Source organism: Bos taurus, chromosome 14, assembly GCF_002263795.3.
Source record: "Bos taurus isolate L1 Dominette 01449 registration number 42190680 breed Hereford chromosome 14, ARS-UCD2.0, whole genome shotgun sequence".
Classification (NCBI taxonomy): domain Eukaryota; kingdom Metazoa; phylum Chordata; class Mammalia; order Artiodactyla; family Bovidae; genus Bos; species Bos taurus.
Window position 1 is genome coordinate 60,542,411 of NC_037341.1, and position 18,953 is coordinate 60,561,363.

At 33.2% G+C, this 18,953-nt stretch overlaps 1 protein-coding gene across 39 annotated transcripts in view; it reads right to left on the reverse strand.

Moving 5' to 3' along the window:
• RIMS2 (regulating synaptic membrane exocytosis 2) overlaps nucleotides 1–18,953 on the reverse strand; it is a 608,892-nt gene that overhangs the window by 183,270 nt on the left and 406,669 nt on the right. For 31 of the 39 annotated variants that reach the window (XM_059874470.1, XM_059874473.1, XM_059874468.1 and 28 more), the window contains one exon: nucleotides 17,993–18,102. In XM_059874470.1, the coding sequence (XP_059730453.1) occupies nucleotides 17,993–18,102 (110 nt within the window). Of the gene's footprint in view, nucleotides 1–17,139; nucleotides 17,173–17,992; nucleotides 18,103–18,953 lie in introns of all 39 variants that reach the window. The other 8 variants (XM_059874481.1, XM_025001657.2, XM_025001654.2 and 5 more) reach the window with 1 other exon arrangement.

Genomic DNA, 18,953 nt, shown 5'->3' on the forward strand with positions numbered 1-18,953 from the left:
CATATCACACAACACAACAAGAAGATATTTTTACACTAATAATGTTTGTTAAAAAATCATAACAAAATTATAACATAAATCATAATATAAATCATAACATAAAACCAATTTTATACTTTATTTTTTAAAGTCTTCTGAAATATATTAAGCTACTTGTTATTTTCCAAATAAACTGATTATTTACATATTTATTTTAAATTGAAAGATAATGATTTACAATACTGTGATTGGTATCTGCCATATATCAATATTTTGGTGATTCTTAGATGAAACAAGTGATTCTTAATTGAAGATTTGAAAAAAAGTGTAAGATATTTTTCTTACAACTTTATGAATATATTTAAATTCTCAATATGATTTCAGTTTTGTTTTTTTTTTAATTTTTAGAATTTAATTGTTTCACTAACAAAGAATTCACAGATTAAGCCTTTTGCACAAAGGCATTTTTTCCTTATGGGCTTTCCGGGTGGCTCAGTGGTAAAGTACCTGCCTGCCAATGCAGAAATGCAGGAGACAAGGATTCTGTCCCTGGGTTGGGAAGATCCCCTGGAGGAGGAAATGGCAACTCACTTTGTATTCTTACCTAAAAAATTCCATGGACAGAGGAGCTTGGTGGGCTACAGTCTATGCAGTCACAAAGAGTCGGACACAACACAGCACACATTTTTATCCTTGCCCGCCAGACTTATGTGACACAACACTTCTCAAAACATCCTATTCTCTTTAATAGCACTATCACAATTATAACTAAATCCTTAGTATAATTATTTTTAACTTATGTATTATTGCCAGAATGTAAGCTCTATGAGGGCAATTGCTGCATCTCTCTTGTCTACCCCAGGAACTGAGTGCTTACCATAATGTCAGGTGTACAACAACATAGCAATGAATACTTATTAATAAATTAGTTTTATTTATATATTGATATTTTATTTTAAGCCACATCTGTGGCTTGCAGGATCTTAGTTCCCTAACAGGGATGGAACCCAGACCCTCTGTGGAGTGAGTGAAAGTGAAAGTGAATGGGCGGAGTCCTAAACACTGGGCCGCAGGGAAGTTCCTATATTGACATATTTTAAACTACAGGTTTCAGAGATTTAACACGACCTGAACTTCTGCATAAAAATACATTAACCTTGTTACTATAAACATAATTTTTAAAGATGATAGTATTATAAAACACCATTAGCATTCTTAAATTTTGAATGAAATTTTCATTGTACTCTCATCCAATTACTGATTAAAAGTAGTGTTGATTATTCAGTTGACTTGTCTCTGCACTTTGCATCTCTTTCTTTTGCTTCTGGTTCAAGTTTTTGTCCTCTCCTACTTAATCATATCTCCCCAGAAAAAGAGAAGAAAGAAAGAAGAAAATAAAATCACTTTATTTCAATTTACTGGTAGAATTAATGGCTTGAAGAGACTATTGAATTCACATACTATGCCATCATTCTGTCTTGTTTGGGTTGCAATAATTTTAGCTCCAGAAGTTGTAAGTAAATCATTACCAATTGATATAATACCTTGATAGCATTTGCAATTAAATATAAGGAATGGCCTACAAAGACAAACTTAAAATATATATATACTGAGCTTTCTAGAGAACTTGTAAAGGGATGTAACACTTTTCATTTCATTTGGGTCTGAACAACCAAATATATGTTATTATTTGTGCTTAAGTTAGTCACCATTTCCCTAAAGAAATAATCTTAATAATAAAATTATTGCTTTTTTCAAAACATGTATAACTAGTTTTCTAAATAAATCTTGAATTGTTTTCACCATTCTAATCTAAACAAGCTCTACACTCTCTAACGTTCACACCAAAGTGAGAAAAACGAGGCACAACAGCACACACATGTTCAAAAAGCATGAAATGCAATGCTTATAGCCCCATGCTTTCAGCTGTTTTCCAAATCCTGACAAACCTGGCTCAGACTGGTGTTTCTTTGTCGGCAATAGTTTGTCATCACTTATTGTACCATTCACCTTTTTCTGCTGGTCTTCCCATGTAACTCTAATACAAATCAAAAAATATAATCAGAGTTGCCAGACATGTTAGATAATTTGTGTTCTAAAAACCTAAAAATACTTCAGGGATCTAATTTTAAAAAATTATTTTTCCTGTAAATTCTTCCATAAACTCTCAGTAGTATGCAGTTAATGTTTTAAATATAGACATATGACATTTAAAATTGTTTTATAGATTTCAAAATCCAAAGCACTTAAGTTTACTTTCAGGAAATTCTAAACTTTATTTTCAATAAAAGATTATTGAATGTATAAAGAAAATGATTTCAGTGATATATCAAATAAAGTTTTTTTAATACATATTGAATAATATTAATTTGTATTATAAATAAACATTTTGCTAAACATTAGTGTGGTAAACGAAATGTTTATATGGAACTAAAATACAGAGATTTTCATACAAATCAAGAGAAAATCTGTTACATTTAATATACAATAAGATAAAATGGTGATTTATTTACTACCATATTTAGTACTTTCATTCAACAACAGAAAAATACATGTGCTATGGAATATTATCTTAATAAAAATTAGTATCTTAATAAAAAATGAATATTAGGTTGGTATCATTGAATATGCATTATCTGGCTTACCTAAAATCATTTGGAATTATTTGTAGTATAATATAACATTCATTCATTCAACAAATATTTATTCAGCGCCTACTATAATCCAGGCATGTTTAGCCATTGGTGATATAACAACAACAACAAAAGACAAAAATCCATGGCTTCATGAAATTTATATTCTAGTGGGAGAAATGAATTATAAACAAGATAAATGAGTAAAATATGTTGTGACTTAGATACTGCTAAGTGCTAAGAAGACAAACATGAAGTAGGTAAGAAATAAGGGAACTGTGCAAGGTGTGATGCAAATTTGAATAGTTAGTCAAGGAAATTCTGATTAAGAAGGAAGGTTTTGAGTGAGGAACTTAAGGAAGTAAGGGAGTTATGCCTATGATTATTAAGGGAGGGCACTACAGGTAGAAGAACAGCACACACAAATGTCCTGAGGTGGAAGAATGTCTGATATGTTCTAGGAAAGCACAGAGGTCTCCTGGCTGGAGTACAGTGAAGAGAAAATGGAAAATCACAGAAGGTGAGGTTAAAGAGGTAGTGAAAAAGGAAGTGGAGGGAGTACGGATCACGTTGGGCCTTGTAGATCATGTTTCAAAAGATTCACTGGTCACTCTTCGATCTTAATCTCATAGTAGCATTCACACTTAAGTATACACACTTGCTTTTCTTTTTACTCACGTTTCTAAAGCTATAAGTCAAGTAGACAGTTACCATCTAAGGACATTTTAATCCCCAGGAGGTTTCACCATGCCATAAATGATCCTCTGGTACTTATTCACCTTTGGCCATAAATAATGGAATACTGGAATGAAATACTAACCTATTTTATAATATTAAGCTAAGGAGATCAGCCCTGGGATTTCTTTGGAAGAAATGATGCTAAAGCTGAAACTCCAGTACTTTGGCCACCTCATGCGAAGAGTTGACTCACTGGAAAAGACTCTGATGCTGGGAGGGATCGGGGGCAGGAGGAGAAGGGGACGACAGAGGATGAGATGGCTGGATGGCATCACTGATTCAATGGACGTGAGTCTGAGTGAATGCCGGGAGTTGGTGATGGACAGGGAGGCCTGGCATGCTGCGATTCATGGGGTCGCAAAGAATCGGACACGACTGAGCAACTGAACTGAACTGAACTGAAGCAAAATATAATCAGGAAGATAAAAAACACTATCAAAAATGAAAAAAAAATGCTATATTGCAACATCAAATATGGATGATTTTGAGTATACTACTATCTTCATTTACTTATATTGCTAGAATTGACTGCATTAAACATAAGGGTTTTTCAGTTCCTAGACCTGAAATATGTAAATGCTATTTAGTAAAGGCATTTTACTCTGGTCCAGCATAAATCAGCAGGAAATAAACTTCTTGCTTTGAGAGTATTTAATTTGTACTTTGGCATGTAGTTTACCCCCCTGATTTTCTAATTGATAATAATCTGATAAAGATGCAAAATAGCATTCCCAAATAGTAAACAATCTGGATAAAGACGCCATGTTTGAATCAACTGTTAGTGGAAAGAGAAATCTTAAAAGCCTTTTTTAAAGAATAAATTTTCTGATAAATTTCAAGACTCTAGTTAAATCCTCTTTAGTTAAAAGAACAAAGAAATGATGTCTTCTTAGTCAAAATTAATCTGTGGTTAACACAAAAACAACAGACTAATTTCCCTATGTTGGGGAAAATAATAAACTCATTTATAATACAATATTTCTTGATTTTGAATGACCAGCACTTTTGGTAATCTATCAATATATAAGATTTCACAAGCAATAAAGAGTTGGTTCTAAAATCAAATTTTCTAAAATCCTATACATTTGTCATTTAAAAAGCTATTTCAAATTTCACCATTTGGTAGAGTTTGTGATGTTCCAAAAAAGAATGATATGCTACCTTCTGAAGTAAGACAGTGTGTAGAAGTAGAAATAGCTTGTTTTGAAAATGGTTCAACTTTTCTATATGTTGGTAGAAAGCATATTCTGAAGTGTGAAGGAAAATATCCTAACACAAAACAGAGTTAGTTTTTAAACACTTTTTTGAGTTGACAAACATTTTAGTTGAAGAAAATCTATTACATGGAAGTAACAAAAAAAAAAATCTCATAACCATCCATTTATAAATACCAGACAATACAACAATGAAAGAAGACTTAGATCAAGGCTATCAATGATTGATAAAGGAGGTACCAGATATGTAACTGGACTAAGGTGGCTTTTAGGAACATTTCTGCCATTAACTAGGTGTATAACCTTAGACAAATTTTATAGCCCCTCTGCCTCTAATGTGTTACCTTCACAGTAAGGAAGTTCAAAGGTTAATGCCAGCTCTAAATTTATAGAGTTGCTCTGTCTTCTTACTACTGATTAGTCAAGATTTTGTGCGAGAGTACTTACACCAGAGACGATAAAATTAAGACACTGAATCTAGAAGATTTTCTAGAAGTTCTAAATGTGATTATTATCAAACCCTATGTTGAAACTCAAATGTCTATTTAAAACAGAACTAGTCATAAAAAGCACTGAACTGACTACCAAATAATTAATTCATCACTCCAGAAACAATGCGAAGTATTAGCCATACCTAGCCCTCTTTGAATTTATTGGTCATATAATTAAAATGAAATACTTAATGTCATTAAGAATAAACTATAGAAAATTTCAGGAAAATGTTCAAATTGTTTGAAAAGTGTTTTAGTTACATTAAAGAAAAATAGCAAAAAAGTGCTAAGCATGCAGCCCCTTAAAGACAGTCTTTTCTTTTGAAGGATTATTGAAGTATTGATTATTGAAGTATTGAAGAATTATTGTGGTAATTTAAAAAATAGTCTTCTTAATGTTAAATAATAAAGACCTTAAGATTTAAGTACAAAGTAGTAACCCATGATATTGTACATCTACTACCAAAGAGTAGAGGTGAAAAATCAGAGATGCATAGCAACTTAGTTGATAAGTATGAGTTCGAAAGAATGTCCCATTGCTCAGCTGCAAACTAGAAACCCAATCAAGTAAAGAAAACATTTTTTTCTAGGGGGATAATTGCATCAAGTAAACATTCAGTTATGAATTTAATTTGTAGATGGGGAAGCCTAAAGACTGACTTAATAACTATTAGATGATTTGAAGAAACAACTTACTCATGAAAATTAAACTGTGAGATATTTTTAAGTGATATTTTAAAAACCTACATGTCTACAGAATGCCTATATTCCAGCTAGTACAATCCTATATCAAGACAACAATTTAAAGAGCACAAATCCCCATGTTAAAAGACTGTATTTGTATGATACTATGCGTTTCAATGTACTTTCACATTCAGCATCATATCTGATCCTATAAACCACAGAAAGGACATTTTATCAGGTGTTCTCTACAGGTAAGAAAATAAAGAACTGATTAATAAGGATCAGAACTAAATAGTTGCCCAGGTTCACAAACAATTTCACAGGATTTACCTCATTTGATTTTCACAACAGCATATTGGGGATAAAAGATTATTCTCCAAATAGCATATTGGGATATGCTAAGATTTGCTTTTCTCAGATGAACTAACTTGACATAAGGACCTAGAGTCACAAGGTCGGCCCACTATAAAGGCAGGCCCTGAACCAAGGTTCCAAAACTTGTGGTCTTTATGTAGCACTGTCACCTTCCTAAGATTATGCTATTTTCACAAACAAACAGAAGATGGCTGTTTGTATTTAGGAAGCCAAAAATGGTGTGTTGTGGAAAAATGGCTGAAGTTTGCAGAAAGGTGTGAGGTAGGAGGGGTTCTCTCCCATATTAGATTAATTGAGGCTTTGGTAATCTAAAAGAAATAAAATGAGCAAAAGGGGAAGCAAACAAAAATAAGGAAGAATGGCTACCATGAAGGAAAGGGAAGATTAGGAAAAGAAATTAGAACATATTTGTTTACAAGTTAAGTAATAGAGGTCACCATATAGTTGCCTACTGAAATACCCTAAACAGTCACAAGTCCTCAGTCTTTCAAATCCATCTTGTTCACTGTCACCAAGCTATTATTCTATAAAACAGATGTAATTGAGTGAAATATATGATAAATTCCTTGCTATTTTAACGTATCCCTCAGTCTCTCCCATTTTATTTTTTGTCAAAGTGTTATTCATCCAAGTTAGCAGGGAATGCTGTCTTTAGGAAATATCTACCAATGCCATTATAAAATCTATTCCTATCTAGATATTATGCAAATTTGGAAATTAAGACATGGGTATTGGTACTCTCTTTACTCTAGAAGCATTTGTGAGAATACAGAGAGCCAGCAAAACGAAGCCTGTCCACACCGTCACCCTAAATGCTATCTGATTCCTTGAATACTTATAGAAGCAAGTATCCATTATGAAGACTGTAAAAGTTATTTTATTATTTTTGATTCCTTTGAAACCTGTATTTTTCCCCTCTTCTTCCCATCCTTCCTTCCTGTCTTCCTTTCTTATTTATATGGTTCTCTATATATGAAATGATGTAGGCAACTATACATTGAGACTCAAAGGAACAAAATATTTTTCCTTACGTCTCATTGTGTATCTTTAGGAACTTGACTGTGAAGGCAGTGTGGTAGAGTTTAGTTGATAATCCCACAGTGAATGGCTCACTAATGGACAATAGTAGGATATGGCCATTAAGTTTCCCAAAACAGACACAGTTAACAAAACACTAATAACATCATAAACTATAAATTAGGTAAAAGCTATTTGAGACTAACAATTTTTTAGCCACATCTCCAAAACACTTAGTCTCTGTTAAAGATCCTTACAGGTTAGTTTATTTACAGAAGAGGAAACTGAGGTTCAGAGAAATTACAACAAAAGCCTTGTCAGAGGTCATACGCATAAGAGTAGAAATGAGTTTAAAACCTGATGTATTGACTTCCAGTGGAGATCTCTAAACATTATGAAACTGGAAAAGTCCAAATGGTTTAAGCAATTTTAACTTAGAGAAAAGTATTCTAGACATTTGCATGTTGAGCTTTACATGTGGACTGAACCACGTACAAATGCTGCACAACATGCACCGATTCATACTGCAATTCAGGGAGTTTCTCTCCTCCTTGTACTGTTGCTTATGCAAATTACGTGACCAAGAACAGCATCAGGGCTACTATTTTCCTCAAAACCACTAAATAATACATATGAAATAATTGGTTCAGAGTGATCATAATCAGGTTTAGTTTCACCTGAAATCCAAATTTTCAGATTCTTGCTGAAAACACAAGATTATAGCAAGAAATAATAGTACTTACTTTGTGACAAGTATTACTGTAAGCAATTTAAATAAACTAAATTGAGAAGTTAATTTATAGCATATTTACATAGCAAGGAATGTTATTTAGAGTAGAAAGTGAAAGGGAAAGTCGCTCAGTCATGTCTGACTCTTTTCAACCCCATGGACTGTGTATAGTCCATGAAATTCTCCAGGCCAGAATACTGGAGTGGGTAGCCTTTCCCTTCTCCAGGGGGTCTTCCCAACCCAGGGATTAAACCCAGGTCTCCTGCATCGCGGGCAGATTCTTTACCAGCTGAGCCACAAGGGAAACCCAAGAATACTGGAGTGGGTAGCCTATCTCTTCTCCAGCGGACTTTCCCGACCCAGGAATCGAACCGGGGTCTCCTGCATTGCAGGTGGATTCTTTATCAACTGAGCTGTGAGGGAAGCCCATTCACAAGGGGCTACTTCAGGGCAGAGTTTATCATGATCACCCTCCCAAGGTACCAAATACTCATCCACATTTTCCAGCAGCTCTGTCCCCATACTTGACTTTCTCCATTCACAGGCTCTAACTTGTTTCCTTTGAAATTTCTATGTAATAATAACTCAGATCAGTCCCCTCAGGAAAATTTACATTTCAGTGTTCTGGAAATTCTGTTTTATAGTATTAAAATAATTAAGCCATTAAAGAATATCAGAATATGAAGTACTATCACAAGCAGTGGGAAAATATTTTGGCATGAAAACACACCCAGAACACTTCACAACTTACTTCCTCTGTATGTATCACAATCTTAAGAGACTCTATGTAAGTAATATGTTATAAATTTACCAACTATATTTTATTTGTTTTTATCATCAAATTATTATTGGGAGCTCCCCAAAGCAGGAAATGTATCTTATTGATCATTGCATTCTCAATGACTGCCTAGTACAACAAATTGGAAATAGCAGCTATTGGCTGAGGTGAACTTGACTAATATCTAAAACACACATACACACATGGTTGAAACACGTGCAAGGAAAATGCCATTCATCTGAAAAGGCATGGTATGTGCATGTATAACACAGGGAGTCATGACTAGAAATCTGCTCCTACGTGCACTGAAGAAAGCTAATCCTCTAGATTATGCTCTTTTATCAGTGAAGCAAAGCTGTTTTATCAGATTTATAAGGCTCCTTCCAAATCTAAGTCTTGATTCTAGATCTAGGAACAAAGCTACAGAACACGATACATATCTTGGCAAACTATAGGCAGATGACTCTAGAGAACAAATTAGCTGATCTAGATTTACAAGTCAAAGAATGAGCACAAAGTTTCCCACATATCTTTCATGTATTCTTGCTTGCTCCCCTGACTTTTCCCTTTAGTCCAGATTTTTATTTCCTTTCTTCCCTTTATAGCCAAAGGTGTCTATGTGGTGGTGGTTTAGTTGCAAAATCGGGTCTGACTCTTGCAACCCCATAGACTGTAGCCCACCAGGCTCCCCTGTTCATGGGATTTCCCAGGCAAAAAACCTCCATTTCTTTCTTTTAATCCACTCTAATCGTCCTTTTGGCTCAGAGGTAAAGATTCCACCTGCCAATGCGGGGAGCTTCCCAGGTGGTACTAATGGTTAAAGAACCTGGCTGCCAATGCAGGAGACATTAGAGAGGCGGGTTTGATCCCTGGGTTGGCAAGATCCCCTGGAGGAGGACACGGCAACCTACTCCACTATTCTTGCCTGGAGAATCCTATGGATAGAGGTGGGGTGGGCTACAGACCATGGGATCGCAAAAGGGTTGGACATGACCTAGCAACTAAACAACAACGATTGGCCGTTTACCCCTTACAACTCCACCAAAACTTCTCTAAAAAAAGGTTAACACAATGGTCTCCTATTTGCTAAATCGAGTGATTTTACCTTCTTGATAATTCTCTTTGCTTCAAGTACTTTATTTGCACTTAGGACGCTAGAATCCATGGCTTCCCCTCTACCTCTCCTCCTACTCTTTCTAAGTTTCTTGTTTCTTCAACCTTTCAACTTCTAAATAAGAATAGCTCAGTTCATAGTCCTCAGACTTCTTTTAGCTGTCTACACTTGTGATCTCTTGTGATCTCAATGGGCATCATGGTTTTAAGTCTCTCTTTATAAGGATAACTCATAAATCTAAAACTACATAGTCTGAATCTCTAAAGTAAAATCCAGAACACATTTCAAACTGCCTATTTGACATCATATCTTACATGTCTAACAACATATCTATCTTATATCTAAAATTGAGCACCTGATATTCCCACCAACTCTACTTTTCTCAAGTTTTTCCCTCTACCATTTAATAGAAACTCCATATCCTTCCAACTACTCCGGGCCAATACCTGGATGTTATCACTGCATCTCTCTTACCCCATCAGGTAACTCTGTTGGTTCTATCTTTGCACATCTATCCAGAATGGAATGACTCCTATTACTCTGGTATAAGTTAGCTACCATTACCTCTTTCCTGGGTTATTAGGAATTCCTCCTACTAGCTCTCCTTGTTTCTAATCTTCATTCTTTCGGGTTATTTTCAATCTAACAATCAAACTGATTTTTTTTTTTTAAAGAAACAGTTTTTGTGTCACTTTAATAAAAATCTTTCTTTTTCATTCTGTGAAAAGCAAAGTCCTACAGTGATCAATAGGTCATATATGGGTCACCTCCCCAGCCTTTCTGACCATACCTACCATCATTCTCCACCTTTCTCACTCTGTAGTACTCAGCTGACCTCTTTACTGTTCCTCGAACAAGTCAAACTTGCTCCCATATAGACCCTTCATGCTTGCTGTTCCCTCTGCCAGATACCCTTTTCTTACCTAGACCTTCACAATGGTAATTCAAGTCTCTGCTCAAATATGACATACTTCTCAGAAAAAATTATCAGGAATCATTTACCCTTACTCTCTAGAACACTACCTATTCCATTATCCTGATTTATTTTTTCTTTGTAAATGTCAGTATCTGAAATTATATGATACATTATTTATCACTTGCTTCCCCTAATAAATATAAGGACAATGAGGCAAGTACCTTGTTTTATGTGTACACTAGTATATCTCCAGTACTCCCAAAAGGAGACTGGAATATAATAGTTTTATTTGTAGAAAGAATGCATAAATTCTTTGTAGGAAGAATGAATAATGAAAAAAACTAGAAACTCGCCTCTTATTTTGTTCTTTGAGTTTTGTAGTATGATGCTACGGAGAAGGCAATGGCACCCCACTCCAGTACTCTTGCCTGGAAAATCCCATGTATGGAGGAGCCTGCTGGGCTGCAGTCCATGGGGTCGCTAAGAGTCAGACACGACTAAGCGACCTCACTTTCACTTTTCACTTTCATGCATTGGAGAAGGAAATGGCAACCCACTCCAGTATTCTTGCCTGGAGAATCCCGGGGACGGGGGAGCCTGGTGGGCTGCCGTCTATGGGGTCGCACAGAGTCAGACACGACTGAAGCGACTTAGCAGTATCATGCTATGGAATAAGCTGTCTCATTTTAACTCACTGGAGGTATGAAAAGCAATGTATCAAAAAGGATTGCCTTTAGGTAAATAATTATTTGAGAAAATTGAAACCAATTTCATGAACCAAAGAATTTGATTTTAATATAGGGTTAATGGAGAAGTTCTGGCTGATCATATATCTCGATAATCTGCAACATACACTACATCTATTCCAAAATGATATGTGGGCCCTTCACACCAAGAGACAGAATAAAGTTAGCTTCATTATTTCTTCCCTTTCCATACTAAATCAGAAGAGAGGATGGTGAAAGTCCATCAATGAGGAACTCAATGCTTGAGCATTTCTAACACACAGTTACAGCTGGAATTCACTATACCTGGAATCAACTATACTCCAACATAAAATAAAAATTAATATATAAAAACAATATTCACAGTCAATTAGAGGTCAGGAAACAAACAAAAAAGTCTGGTGAAAGTATTTCATTAGTTAAAATTCACTGTTTTCTCTTTCTATATAAGTAAAAGAACAAAGTAACAACACTTTAATTTCTATAAATTTCACTGATCCACAAACATGCTTTAGGCAATTAAAAAAACAACCTCCTACCTTAACCTTACTCATGAACTTTAATATGAGATTCAAAATAAACACTAAATTTGTCTCTCCCAAAAGAAATGCCAATAAGAAATATTAGACACCTAGACCTTAATTATAAGTAGAAGATGAAAAGATTAAACTAAATAAAAATGAGAGTTAGTCTTAAGTAAAATATACAGAGTTTTCATTTTTCAAATTTTCATCAATAACTCTTTCTAGGTCCAACTATATCATGAGTAGGATTGGTCTACATCACAACGGTGAGGTTTTGCAGTCAAGAGGCGTTTTATATAAATGATAAAATAAATAATGAACGTAAGTGACTGAGGTCCCAATAACCATTGTCACTAGAACCTTTACATGTAAGATTGAAAAGCTACAAATTTTAGTTTTAAACCTGTGAAAAATCTACAAATATTATAAATTTGTTTAATATTATTGAACTTATGATTAAGTTCATTTTTACTTTAAAATAGTTTTAAATAGTTCAATTTAAAAAATATTTCTGGATTGAAAACTATGTATGCTGTTTTTCTAAATGCATAATAATACAACCATCACTATTTCCCTCAGAATCTCCTTATTATTGGTCATAATTCCTTATTATGACCAATAAAGTAAAACTTTTTAATGCCATAAATTTAATAAAATAAGATTATACTAGGATCCAATAATAAGGTAGGTACTTCAAAAAAATTTTTGTATTCAGAAATATATTTTTAAAAGAGCAGAAAACGTTGGATAACTTAAGCTGGGACTACACTTGTATTTATACTTATTTAAGTAAAGAAAGCACATTCATGCACATCACAAATGTCAATACAGGATATTTAACATATATTAATGCACTATTAACTTCATATTAGACTTGCCTTTTTTTCCATTATTAGGTGGATTTGGTGTTTCTCCCTCATTGTCTTTATAACATTGAAAACAGACAACAGTGAATAATTAAGGTCATTAACAACCCAAATAAAATCAAGCACACCACAAAAGATGATATCACACACTAGAGAAACAAACCCATGCACTAAATATGACACCTTGCAGTACTGAGCTAAAGAGTAAAGTATACCCTTCCTAGCCTATAATAAAAATAAAATGAAGAATAACAAGTCATTTGATGTTAGGAAGATTACAGTTATGGTTTATTCTAATTTAAGAATGAATATAATTTACTAATTAAGTTGATTTTGAGAATCAAGCATAGGTGACAAACTGGCTCAATGAATGGGTTTCCTTATAACTAAGTTGAAAATAAATAAAAGTAAAATGAACTACTGCTGATGTCTCTAAACTAATGATAGCCCAAACAATGACTTTACTGCAAATGCCAATTCTTGAATGGTATTGAAAGACCTTCAGTATTTGTATGGACTAGTTTCAGAAATATAGCAATGGGCAAGCAGGGAAACTTTAACTATACAGCTGAATTAAAATGAAGCTCATTCTTACAGTATTCTCTTAAAAAAGTTATTCCTAAAGCACTTCAGGAAAATGGAAGATGTGTTACATTCTAGTAGTTAGTATCTGATATGTTCAGAACAGACATACTTACACTTTTCTATATCTAGGAATCTAAACTTGCCTTTGTTTTCATGACCAGATTTACACTGATAATTTTTCTCATCTTTATAACATTAAAAATCATTACTAAAAATTAGCAGTCGCAGCTTAAGGGGTTTTCTGCCTTAGACTACAATCACTACTGTAAGAATGCACCCATGAAAACGTATCTTATGCACAATATACGGAGTGGCACTGCTTTCACACAAGATAAAGGAGAGAACAAAAGGCACGTAGAGTCCACACTACTATTCATGAACACAATATACTGCTGAGTTAAATCCTTTCATAAACATTTTGATAAAGCAAAAATTATGATATGTAAACATAATTGAGGCTTAAAAATACCAAAATGAAGTGTCTTCATTCCATGTAGAAGGAGGACTCTTTGAAGAGAAATTAGGATTGTCAATAAATATTAGAGCAATACTGAGCTGGGATGAAGAGGAACCTACGGTTAATTGTTCTTTTTTTTTTTCCATTTGGATTAGTTGCCCCATGGCATGTGGGATCTTAGTTCCCCAAGCAGGCATCAAACCCACATGCCCTACATTGCAAGGCAGATTCTTAATGACTGGATCACCAGGGGAGTCCCTGACCTTATTATAGAGAAAATTTTATGGATAAATTATGATGGTTTCTAAAAGTTTCAAGAACTAAAATTTTAAAATTTATATTCTTCCCAAATTTACTTGTAATTTACCTCTAAAAAATCAAACTTGTTGAGAGGAGAATCTAGGACTTTAGTGTATCTGCACTCAATGAAACACGTGGCAAAATACAGTGTTTCAGTAGGTACTGCACGAACTGAATGTAAAGCTGGGGTAAAGGATAGGTATAAACCTTGGTCAGATGCATTGTCTATAATTTCACTTTGATTTAAACAACACGGAGAATGTTCAAACAGGTCAATTAAATATTCTGATAAGTTACTTAGCTCATGTACTATCTCTCCATCAATAAAATTAAGTAAGTATTTTAAAATTAGGACTGAACAATCTGTTCTCTATTCCAGATTATAAATCTAGAGCCTAACGTCTTCATGAAATAGAAAAGTCATACTTCTAAAACATTCGATTATTTATTTTAAACACACAGACAGACCTGCTTTGACCTCTTCACCCTGCTTTTCTCCCCCCTGCTCTTCCACATGTCTAGTTTCTTCATTAACTTCTGTATATGCACAAGTAAAGGAAAGGATAAGACCAGACACGTACATTTGTTACTCCTCAATAAAATAAAACAAAAACTTTCAAATTATTCATGATACAATGAGTGATTACAAGGAATTGAATAGATTATTTTTTAACAAGTTTCTGACATGTTAGGGAAACAAATAAGTATACTGTGAATAAGTTATCATACTGTCTCCTTTTATGATAACTTCGATTTGTAAAAGAAATTGTGGCCCATAAACATCTGTAATACATAATAACTGTAAGAAAGACAAAATACTTCATCTGTAAACAATATATTCTTAGAAAAATAATATAACTTTTCTTCTAGAGAAACAAAAAAATAACATTATAAACTCGTTCTTATTTTTATAAATTGCAGTACATCAAAGTTGGGGGAAATTAAAAATAATAATGTCTTACAGGATTTAGTACATTGTACTTTCTTTATATTGTTTCCATTTTCTCTCTCAGATTTTAACTAATATTGTACCACTGTCAAGACCAACACATATAAGGCTTTTAATTAATTTAATTAATAGATAAATATATTCCAAGTCAAAAGGAATTAAACTAGGACATTCTCATTTTTCAGCTATTGAACAGAATCAGAAGATAAACATGCCATTACTTTGATTCTAAAACAGTCACTGAATTATAATGTCTGACAACTTTTAAAGAGATAATCCAAACATAATCTAATTTAGACCATTAATCAATAGTCAACTTTGCATTATACCTTTACCTTCAGTTAGAAAAGTAGAATATATATAGCCATTAAAGCTAAACTAAATGATACAATCATGTATTTGCTGGAATCTTCATATTAATATTTATGAAAACACTGCTACAATCATCCACACTCTTAAGCAAAAAAAAAAACCAAACCCTCTCCAAAGCATTTTAATTTATACTGGAAAGAATAAAAGAAGTTTTTTTGCTCTCTTTCATTTATAAAAATGGAAAAGTCACAATTATGGACATTAAAGGAAAACTGTAGTTTTAACACATTCTATACGGCAAAAATAAGACAGTAAACAGAATGCTTGTTGACAAGCTCATTAAAAATGTCAAGTATCAGCTCTAATGTTAGTTTTCTGGTATATTTATTATTACAAAGCATGGAGCACTCATATTTCAAGAGAATATTGCTACTGAAGATATCAAAATTGAATTTAGAAAAAATTATGACATAAACTGTGTTTCTGACTTCATATGATAACAGATGATGCCAAAACTCTATCTTTAAAATTTGTGGGGAGAGGAGACGAATATTCCATATGTATTACAGAACTTCCCTTATGGAAAGTACTTTTAAAACTATATACTCCCATTTTTATGTAAATAATAGAGACTGCAGTAATGCTGCTAAAATATTTTCATCAGGCTGTATAACCATCACAATTGTGCTGAGTTGTTTAAAATTATAGTTCATAGTACATAGCAAATAAAAAGGACCACAAAATAGGAGTTGATAAATCATTCAACTGCAACTAACAAGAATACAGCCTGTTTTGAGTTCTGTAAGGCAATAAAAGTACTGCTGCCCAAATGCAATACACTTAAAAAAGTGTTACCAATAGGTTATAGAAATGTGAGTTTTACTACAAACATATATCGAATGACAAGTTTATTTTAATGGTACTTTCTATACTATTTGAAGTAGCTTTTCAATTTGTAAATAAATATTACATGCATTCATTCAACAAATATTTATTGAGCGCCTATAATGTGCCAGGCATTATTCTACGTGCTGGAGATTCACCAGTAAATAAAATAGCAGACAGTTCTTCAAAGTTACAACATCATCGGCAGAATTCTATAATCAGCAGAGGAATTTTTATTGTCTTGGTAAATGTATGACATTCCATATAGCAAGACTCAATATTTTTCCTCTTGAGTCATAATGTAGCATTGATAACAAAACGGTACATATTTAACTTTATTATACTATAAACAGTCTTGCTATAACATAAAAAAATGATGCAGGAAATATGAAGCACAATCACTATCTAATTAAAAAAACTTCCTTTTCTAGAAAGCCAAATTGAATAATTAAAAAATCATCATAAACACAAAATAAAATATATGATGATAATTATAACTAGACTAGGTGTATATCCTCAATGACATAAACACAGACTGCAATTGACATCTTTGGTTAAAGTCTTCCACAAAATATAAAATTTTATGTCAAAGCAAATTTAAAAAAAAAGCAAAATTTACCTTGTGATTGAAAAGGAGCTAAATTCTTTGTATTCTTACTTGACTGAATCAAAGAAATTTAACTCCTTTGTTTATTTTTGAAGTAAAACAAAAATTGAACACTTTATCAGAATCATAAAACAAAATAATTTTACTGTAATAAAAGTCTATACAGTGAAGGAACATCAATTGCAGTTGGGTTTATTTTTGCTCACATAGCCCCCCAAAAAGGCTATCAGCACAAAACAAACCCTCCTTTATGTACAGACCTTCATAAGGTTCTATCTCCTTGACTCCATTGTCTAGGAAAAACAAAATAAAAACAAAACAAAAAAAGGGAACCAAAGCACAGGGGTTAAAAACAACAGAAATTTCCAAAGGCACAGAATGTATCATCTATTAAAGAGAAGTTAAATGGTGACTTAAATATGCTTGTTGGTTTGTTGGTTTTGGCAATGCACATCCCATTACCAAATAAAGGGACCATTTAAAAAAATGACATTAAAAATCATTATATTCTATCGGCCATGCTTTTAGAGGTCCTTTATCCAAGACTTTATAGACCTTTGGGGGAGTATGTTTATCTGTGTATAAGCAAATAGGGTTTTCTTATGCAAAAATTTGAAAGTATTAAAAATATCAGTACAACATGCATCTTTCTTTGTATATTCATGATTACCTTTTTCTGGCACTCCAGTTTTGAGAAGGATCACCACTGTTGTGCATCAGCTAACCAGTCCTTTGCAGTGTGTGAAAATTGATTTGGCTAGTTACTAATAAACTTTATGTAACTATCAACAATTACATAAACTTAGTTGTAGCAAAGAAATATCATCCAACTGCTTATTTAAGATCATTAAATTTACTTCTTAAAACGCATTTATTAAAATTTGAAAAATGTGCAAGAGCAATGATGATAGGTTGCCTCCAAATATTATAGATTTTAAATGCAAAATATAGAATATTTATACATGTATTTGCAAATATAACTACTAAAAATGCAGCTAAGGTATTCAATTAACAAAAGAAGAAAGCTAATACAAAGGTAGTAAAAAAAAAATCTTGATTCACCTTAGCTTCCATGTGTATATCCTATATGACACAATTAGAAATAAAACTTACTTCTCTCCAATGTTCCCTTTGGTGGAAGCTGTGGGAGTTGTCGGCCCCTTCGTCCTGCCACTGGAGTACTTGATGGGCTTGTTTGGACAGACCCAGTACGAGGATGAGACCTACAAGATACATCATTAATACTCATTTTCAATAGAATTAGTTAAATATATTTAATATATTTGGTTCATATGATAGCTGTATGGTGCAATTTTAAAGGAGGTTTAGCTGCTGATTAAAAGGTTAGGAAAAGTAGGACAAAATATGGATATTTGAATGATTATCTAAATAGCAGAAGATGTTTATACTGTTATGTAATATGCATACATACACAGATACATGCACACAAAGTCTTACAGTAAAATCCATGGAATTATTAATGTAAACTGAAATTCTATCCATATGAAAGCAAGGAGAGAAGCCTACAGCTCAAAAAATAAAAGATAATGCTTCATATTTCTTTCTACCAGATTTCAAACTCTTTAACACTAACCTCCCTCCCTTGATCCTAAGAGATTTTTACTCAGGCTTATATTAGATATCCCTTTATTAGAAATTATCTCATGAAACTACAAGTAAAACCCTGAATAATTCAAAATTCAGCTAAAGAAGATATTGGTCAATACATATTAATAGTGATAGAAAGAAACTAAAAATCTAGTTTTAACTACTGTCATTAGGATGATTATCCAAAAGTGATGTCTAATGGACACAAACAATTTCTCATTCTGTAGGAGAAGAACATGATAGCCATGAGGTGTGTTATGTAGGGAATACCCAGGACTCCTGATAAATGAGAAATCACAAAACAAATGTGGTCAGGACAGTTAATAAACAAATTACAATGGTAGCCACACACTATTATATCCACGGAATATAAATAGTGTGCTTACACTGAAAAGGTTAGTGTCGATTGTTATTAGTGATCAGCCAAGGATGACAGAAGAGACCATTTAGCTGCTGGGAAAATAAA